Source organism: Myotis brandtii, unplaced genomic scaffold (genome assembly GCF_000412655.1).
Source record: "Myotis brandtii unplaced genomic scaffold, ASM41265v1 scaffold225, whole genome shotgun sequence".
Classification (NCBI taxonomy): Eukaryota; Metazoa; Chordata; class Mammalia; order Chiroptera; family Vespertilionidae; genus Myotis; species Myotis brandtii.
Window position 1 is genome coordinate 3896845 of NW_005358435.1, and position 9153 is coordinate 3905997.

The 9153-nt window shown below is 43.8% G+C and overlaps 1 protein-coding gene across 1 annotated transcript; it reads left to right on the forward strand.

Annotated features, from left to right (window-relative positions):
* The first annotated feature begins 2309 nt into the window (after positions 1–2309).
* On the forward strand, positions 2310–6073 carry NANP (N-acetylneuraminic acid phosphatase). The gene is given in 3 exon segments (XM_005866208.2): positions 2310–2474; positions 5307–5757; positions 5760–6073. Coding segments are annotated over 3 exon segments (741 nt in total). The 5' UTR covers positions 2310–2387; the 3' UTR covers positions 5963–6073.
* The last annotated feature ends 3080 nt before the right edge of the window (positions 6074–9153 follow it).

A 9153-nucleotide genomic window follows, 5' to 3' on the forward strand; every position in this document is an offset into this window, starting at 1 on the left:
GCATCATTTACATATATGCAAATTTTACGGTGGAGGTTTACTAGTTCTAAAATAAGTGGTGATAAACTTCCAGAGTATATTATAAAGGTAAACAATGGCTGTAAATTAAGTGAATAGTCTATGGGAAACCCAAGATGAGTCACTTGATTCTTTCAGACTCCTGTCATACTCCATTTTTTCCTTTTTTCTTTTTGCATTTCTTCATCACCATAGTACTTTTCTGTTGTTGTTAACCCTCACGCAAGGGTATTTTTCCATTGATTTTTAGAGAGAGAGGAAGGGAGGGGGAGAGACAGAGAGAGAGAGAAACATCTATGTGACAGAGACACACTGATGTGAGAGACACACATTGATAGGTTGCCTCCTGCACTCACCCTGACCCTGGCTGGGGATCGAACTTGCCACTGAGGTACTGCCCTTGACTGGAATCAGGCTGACAGTCCACGGGTTGACGCTCTTTCCACTGAGCCAACCTGGCTGGGGCCACCATAGTACTTTTATTTATTTTATTTATTTTAAAAATATATATTTTATTGATTTTTTACAGAGAGGAAGGGAGAGGGATAGAGAGTTAGAAACATCGATGAGAGAGAACCCTTGACTGGAATCGAACCTGGGACACTTCAGTCTGCAGGCCCCCGCTCTATCCACTGAGCCAAATGAGCCAAACGGTTAGGGCTATGATCTTGACGACCCCCTCTCCCTCAGCAGGAAGTAACTATGGAAGAAATGGCCTCCATCCCTATTCCATAAAACGAAAAGGCTGGAATATTAGATTTGATCAAATAATAGAAACGATATCCTCTCCCCTGGGAAACTGACCTTTAGATCATTTTGCAACTGACATTCCTTTCCACTTGGCTGGAATATTAGATTTGATCAAATAATAGAAACGTTAAGCTCTCCCCTAGGAAACTGACCTTTAGATCATTTTGCAACTGACATTCCTTTCCACTTAGACCACATTCCATTTGCTAAGACCAGTATCTTTCCACTCCAGACTTGCCCAGGATCTGGACCCACTCAGAGAACTCCCCGTGGTCAAAGCCTGCTTAGGGTCCTTTAAAATCTCTGACTCCCCGTCCCTGGTCCCTGGGTGCTGGTGCCATTGTGGGGCTCAGCCCGTCTGGTATCCAGATGACCGAATAAATGGATAATCCCTTCCTACTTTTGGCCTTGGGCGTTCCTCCTTGGGGACCCTAACAGTACCCACCAATGTAAAAGTAGCATGTGTCTCTCCAGTTTGTTTTTTACCCAAATCCCAAGGTTTTCCCCGCTTTGCTGCCTCCTATCCCCTTGCTCTACCACCAATGGATTTCATGTAACCATCCTTGCCTCTCCCCCTTTTGGCCTTGGGTTCCTCCTTGGGGACCCTAACAGTACCCACCAATGTAAAAGTAGCATGTGTCTCTCCAGTTTGTTTTTTACCCAAATCCCAGAGTTTTCCCCGCTTTGCTGCCTCCTATCCCCTTGCTCTACCACCAATGGATTTCATGTAACCATCCTTGCCTCTCCCCCTTTTATTCTAATGTATAAAGTAAGCTGTAAAACTGCCATTCTCCAGAGCATTTTCTTGAGCCATGGAGATTCTGCTCGCCCACAGTGATCAATTTGGTTCAAATAAACTCAGTTCTCTATAAGTTTGGACATTTTTTTAAAAAAATGTATTTTTATTTACTGCAGAGAGGAAGGGAGAGGGAAAGAGAAACATCAAGGACGAGAATCATTGATGGGCTGCCTCCTGCACGCCCCCTACTGGGGATCGAGCCTGCACCCGGACAGGTGCCCTGGACCGACTCCAAGGGGCCCTTACTGGGCGGGCCGACGCTGTATCCGAGCGAGGGCAGGTTTCGACATTTCTTACGCTCCGTTCCTCACGGTGACCCACCACGGCCATAGTCGCAGACTTAGTACAGTAGACACACAGGTACCCTAACTGAAGGCAAGGCCCGGTGACTCCGCGTACAATACACCGGTCCCGCTGCCGCCTGCACGCCTACCCCGAAAAGCCAGCTTCTCAGTCTCCTTCCCGAGCGCCAGACGTCACGATCCCACCACCACCAAGCCCTCCCCAGCCCCGCCCCGGGACAGCAAGAGGAAAAAGAGATTAGCAGATAAGCAGAAAAAGAGATTAGGTACCAGCTGATCAGGTAACCACTCCCTTGGTGACGCAGTTACCCGCCCCCGGCGCAGCCCGGAGACAGGGTCCCGGAGCGCCACCGGATCTCGCGCTTCTCCCGCCTCTCCTGGCGTTGGGAAGGGGGCGGGGCAGGGAGGGTCAGGTGACCCATAAAGCTCCGCCCAGGGGTTCGTTGCCCGGGGACCTGCCTTGCGCATGCGCGGCCGAGGCCAGAGTTGGAGCATCGTGTACTCCAGCAGCTGTTGGGATGGGGCTAAGCGTGCGCGCCGTTTTCTTTGACCTGGACAACACGCTCATCGACACGGCGGGGGCCAGTAGGAAAGGCATGTTGGAGGTAATATCCCGGTACCCGCAGCCCTCCCCCGGTTCTCTTCCCTCCGTGTCCTTCCTCCTCCGCTTACCCGGCGCCCGGGGTGCGGGATCCCGCAGGGGACCCGGAACTCTGGCCTCTGCTACTTTGAGACTCCGGTGCGGGAGCCGCGGGAAAGGGTGGGTGGGCCGGGAGGCTGCCTGCCCTCAAGCCTGGCGGCCTGGGTTACCTGCCTGTCTACTCGCGGCTCCGGCAGGCTGGGTTCTTTTTTTTTTTTTTGGTGCCCGTGACCGGAATCGAACCTGGGACCCTTGAGTCCACAGGCCAGCGCTCTATCCACTGAGCCAAACCAGTCAGGGCAAGCTGGGTTCTTGAAATTCGTTCCAGCGCTTTGGGACCCAGAAAGATGTCATTAAAGCTGCCACGATGGCAGAGTTGAACTAAAACATAGGAAGACTGTCACCAGGCTTTCTTATTTAGTATATTTTTATTGTGATTTCAGAGGAAGGGAGAGAGATATAGAAACATCAATGATGAGAATCATTGATCGCTGCCTCCTGCATGCCCCGCACTCGGGATGGAGCCCGAAACCCAGGCCTGTGTCCTGACCGGGAATCCAGCCATGACCTCCTGGTTCATAGGTCGATGCTCAACCCTGAGCTAAGCCAGCCCGGTTTCAGAGGATCTTTGAGGAGATCTAGGAAGTTACACAGCTATCAGTTGTGAGCCTAGACTTAATCGATTCTAGAGAATTTTCACTGCCGAAAGTTTTCTCCTGTGATCCCAGGGAGTGGTGGAGTAAGGGAAGTGAAGGAATTGAATACAGTTTACATAAATGAGCAGGTTCCTGTTGTGAATAATTGGGGAATTTTTGAGATAGTATGCAGAACCGACTTTATGTTCCTCCCAAGGAGCAAGAAAGTTGTGATACTGATTCACCAATTTCTGTTCCTCATTGGTTGAGGCCTGCTCCCAGGCAACACTTTGGCCTCAGCCTATGTGTATGGGTGCCCCTGAGGCCAAATAAAGCCCTATAGGGCCTAGGCAGAGAAGCCCAAGTACTTACAGTGTGAAGCCATTGATACAGTATATGGGAATAGTGTGTGCCAAGGTGATTTGGGTAGCATCTCGTATAGCCTGGGACTCGGCCCTTTACAGACTGATTCCAAGCAGCCTCTAGTCTCATCTCTTAGCATCCTCCCTCACATGACTTTCATTTTGGCTGAACTAAGCTTCTTGCCTTTCCCAGTTTACAAAATTCCAAGCTCTGTGACTTTGTTCATTCTGTTCCTTCTCTTTAGAGTGATTTTTATCGTCTTCCCATTCCCACTTTAGGGGCTTGGTAACTGCTTTAACTATTACTTCCTTTGATAAGCCTTATCCAGCAATCCTGTGGAATGACTTGCTCCTTTTTATTTCCACAGTCGATGTTCATAAGATTGTCATAGCACTCAACCCAGTATTTGTGGTGGTTGCATACTTAATTTCCCCCAGATAATGTCATGAAGACAAGAGACCCAGTCTCCAAGTGCCTAATACAATAGTGTAAAGGCAAGCAAGTGGACTACGGAAGCTCATGCAAGTTACACGACAATCCTGAACTTCTATTTCCTCATCTCAACAAAGGAACTCTTAGAGAGTTAGAAAGGTAGAAATAATGTATGTAAGCACTGGGCATAATGCTTGCCACATTAGGGTCTTAGTAATGTTAGAAGACAGGCCAAATGAATAAGAACCTAATGTAATAAAAGCCAAGATAAAGAGCTGTGGAGACATGAGGAGGTGTGCTTAATTCTGAAGAGGGAATCAGAACCAGGGTAGCAAAGAGAGTGACTCAAAACTACTTGGAGTTTTTAAAATCTAGAAACCTAGGTTTGGAAGAAGCACTGGATCATTAAACTGCTGAAATCACAGAACATGCTTGATTCCGAGCTACATACACATTTTTAAAAGTACAGAATTAGCCCGGCAGGTGTGGCTTAGTGGTTGAGCATCGACCTATGAACCAGAAGGTCAAGTTTTGATTCCCAGGCAGGGCACATGCCAGGGTTGCAGGAGGCAGCCAACCAATGATTCTCTCATCATTGATGTTTTATTCCTTTCTCCCTCTCTCTTCCTCTCTGTAATTGATAAAAATATTTTTAAAAATAAGAAAAGGTGAGGTGAACTAGTGTTATTTCTGGAAAGAGTCTAAAAAATAGTTAGAAATTTAAAATATTTTACTAAGTATAAGCACAAGTTCATGTGTTTATGACCAGAATGAAATGTGGTGGACTTAAACTGCTAAAAGAAGGATTTTTATTAGTTGTATATAAAGAATGTTTATAGAATAGAAATTGGTAAAAAAAAAAATTATATATAAATGAGCTGTTTAGAGAGGTTGGGAGATCTTTACTCTGACGTTCTTTAAAAATAAGACTGATTCCCAATGGAAATGGTGTGATAATAGATCTGCCAGACGACAGCTCTATTGGAGAGGAACCCTGGCCAGGTGGCTCAGTAGGCTAGAGTGTCATCCAGTGCACCCAGGTGGGGTTGTGGGTTTGGTTCCCAGTTGGGGCACATGCCTGGGTTGCGAGTTTGATCCCCAGTCAGGATGCATGCAGGGGGTGTCCGATGAATGTTTCTCTCACATTGATGATTCTCCCTCCCTCTCTTCCTTCCTCTCTCTAAAAATCAAGAACATATCCTCTAAAAATAATAATATCCTATAAAATAATAATAATAAATATTATTGGGGGGAAAAGAGGAGTGGAGTTAGAATCTTTTTGCTCTGGGTTCATAGGATCACATCTTCTCCTGGCATAACTATTAAAGACATAAAGTGTGTTAATGGAGCTGTTTTCCTTTACTTAGGTAATAAAGCTCTTACAATCAAAATACCATTACAAAGAAGAGGCTGAAATAATTTGTGACAAAGTTCAAGTTAAACTCAGCAAGGAATGTTTTCGTTCTTCCAATGTATGCATTACTGATCAAAGGACTTCACACTGGGAGGAAGCAATTCAGGAAACAAAGGGTGGTGCAGCCAATAGGGAGTTGGCTGAAGAATGTTATTTTCTGTGGAAATCCACGCGTTTACAGCATATGACACTAGCAGAAGATGTCAAAGCCATGCTCACTGAACTTCGAAAGGATGTCTGCCTACTTTTATTAACAAATGGAGATAGACAGACCCAGAGGGAGAAGATTGAGGCTTGTGCCTGTCAGTCCTATTTTGACGCCATCGTTGTAGGTGGAGAACAAGAAGAAGAGAAACCGGCACCTTCCATATTTTATTACTGCTGTGATCTCCTTGGAGTACAGCCTAGGACTGTGTGATGGTTGGCGATACACAAGAAACTGATATAGAAGGAGGCCTCAATGCAGGGCTGAAAGCAACAGTCTGGGTAAATAAAAATGGAATAATGCCGCTGAAGTCTTCGCCCGTGCCACATTATATAGTTTCTTCTGTGCTAGAGTTACCTGCTCTCTTACAAAATATAGACTGCAAAGTCAGTATGTCGGTTTAAAGAAAATGAAAAGGCATGGTCTATCTGGAAACCTAGAATAAATTAGTACAAGCTAATTTTAGTAGTGTGATTGAGAAAACTTGAATAAATATATTATTTGTTAATCTGTGATGAGGTTTTTTTTTTTGTTGTTGTTTTTTTAATATATTTTATTGATTTTTTACAGAGAGGAAGGGAGAGAGATAGAGAGTTAGAAACATCAATGAGAGAGAAACATCGATCAGCTGCCTCCTGCACATCTCCTACTAGGGATGTGCCCGCAACCCAGGTACATGCCCTTGACCGGAATCGAACCTGGGACCTTTCAGTCCGCAGGCCGACGCTTTATCCACTGAGCCAAACCAGTTTCGGTGACTTGAGGTTTTTAAAATTTTGTTTTATTAATCTTTTAGCATCTGGGATCCAAGGAGATACCAAGCAGGATAATTTATATATGGGTGTACAAATATAGGTTTTATGTACTGACTTAAAAATAAATATTTTTTAAAAATAGACATTCTAGTCCTAGCCAGTTTGGCTCAGTGGATAGAGTGTTGGCCCGCAGACTAAAGGATCCCGGGTTTGATTCTGGTCAAGGGCACATGCCTGGGTTGCGGGCTCAATCCCCAGTAGGGGGCATGCGGGAGGCAGCCAATCAATGATTCTCTCTGATCATTGAGATTTATATCTTTCTCTCCCTCTCCCTTCCTCTCTGAAATCAATGTATATATAAAGAAACTTTAGAACTTTAAAAAAAAATAGATATTCTAAAACATATGTAATAGAACAACTGGATCTGGTTAATATGAAATAAGTACTAGGTTACATGCAGATCAAGGCATTTCATATGAGAGTATTTTGTATATTTTTGAAAATATATATGCCATTTTGTTGCCTACTTAAATGTATACTTTCTTTTAGTAATCTAATTTTTCTGCATTACCTTTTCTGAGGGGCCTCCAATTTTCCTTTGCTATAAATACGACAAATAGATTCCTCCAATAGAAAAAGCTGTTCAGCCCGACTGGCGTGGCTCAGCAGTTCAGCATGAATTAGGAAGTCATGGTTTGATTCCTGGTCAGGGCACACATGGGTTGCTGGCTTAATCCCCAGTGGGAGTCATGTAAGAGGCAGCTGATCAATGGTGCTCATCATTTTTTTTTTTTTAAATTAGGTACAGAAAGTATTTAATATATTTTATTGATTTTTTTACAGAGAGGAAAGGAGAGGGATAGAGAGTTAGAAACACCAATGAGAGGGAAACATCGATCAGCTGCCTCCTGCACACCCCCCACTGGGGATGTGCCCGCAACCAAGGTACATGTCCTTGACCGGAATTAAACCTGGGACCCTTCACTCCGCAGGCCGACGCTCTATCCACTGAGCCAAACCGGTTAGGGCAATGTGCTCATCATTGATATTTCTCTCTCTCCCTCTGCCTTCCTCTCTGAAATCAATAAAAATACATTTTTTTAAAAAAAAAGCTGTAAAAAATTCAGCATGTGGTACTCCTTTTCTATTATCACATCTTTCCAGAGTGAGCTTGTAATTTCCTATTAGTCTTTACCACTTATGGAACTATTTTTAATATCTTTTCCCAGGCACACAATGGAGTTGAGGGAATTAGACTGTCTTGAAGATAAGTGCAATCTATAAAAGTCATTTTCCTTTTGTGGACACATCAGAAGGGAATTGTCTTGGCACAGCCTCACCATGCACCCTCACCCCATCCCCCATCTGTTCTCTACTCTGAATAGTTTCATGCATATGACAAAAACTAATAGAAAATTAGGTTTTTCTATGAATCATTTCAGGATGCAATTTTAATATTTGACTCGCTCTTCTTGGTGTTACCATCCTTTCAAGTCTCCTGTTTTTTAAATTATAGAAGATACGATTCACAAATTTCTGTATCCAATTCAGAGTTCACTTTGAGCTTACTAATTAATGACTCCATTGCAAAGCATCTTGCAACTAGAAAAAATTCTCTACATAGTCTCATTATTTCACCAACTTAGAGTAAAATGATTATGGAAATAAGAAATAATGACTTAGGTCAGTGATGGCAAACCTTTTGAGCTCGGCGTGCCAGCATTTTGAAAAACCCTAACTTAACTCTGGTGCCGTGTCACATATAGAAATTTTTTGATATTTGCAACCATAGTAAAACAAAGACTTATATTTTTGATATTTATTTTATATATTTAAATGCCATTTAACAAAGAAAAATCAACCAAAAAAAATGAGTTCGCGTGTCACCTCTGACAAGCGTGTCATAGGTTCGCCATCACTGCCTTAGACAGTGGTTCTCAACCTTCTGGCCCTTTAAATACAGTTTCTCATGTTGTGACTCAACCATAAAATTATTTTCGTTGCTAGCCCTAAACGGTTTGTCTCAGTGGATAGAGCGCCGGCCTGCGGACTGAGGGGTCCCGGGTTCGGTTCCGGTCAAGGGCATGTACCTTGGTTGCGGGGCACATCCCCAGTGGGGAGTGTGCGGGAGGTAGCTGATTGATGTTTCTCTCTCATCGATGTTTCTGACTCTCTATCCCTCTCCCTTACTCTCTTTAAAAAAAAAATCAATAAAATATATTTTAACAAAAAAATAAAATAAAATAAAATATGCCTCTCCATGAACCTGTTGTAGCCAATTATTTCCTGTCTACTATCAAGAACAGGATTATCTGCCAATGTGCAAACTATATTTTTATTGATTGTAGAGAGGGAGAGAAAGATAGAAACATCAGTGATGAGAGTCATTGATCAGCTACTTCCTGCATGCCTCACAGTGGGGTTTGAGCCCGCAACCCGGGCATATGCCCCCTGACTGGGAATCTAACCATGACCTGGTTCATGGTTGACATTCAACCACTGAGCCACGCCAGCTGGGCTACTTATCTTGATTTTTAAAAATGTGGCTGTGCAATTGACTATCCCAGGATGCTGTTGCTATAAAGCTGAACATTCGTTGCCTTGGACAGTGTGGCTTGGTTGTTTGGAGCATCATCCCTTACGAAAAGTCATGGATTTAATTACTGGTTAGGGCTCATACCCAGGTTGTGGTCTGGGTATGTACAGGAGGCAACCCATCGCTTTTCTCATCTTTCTTCCTTTCTTTCTCTCTTTCTTTCTCTCTTTCTTTCTTTCTTTCTTTCTTTCTTTCTTTCTTTCTTTCTTTCTTTCTTTCTTTCTCTCTCTCTCTCTCTCTCTCT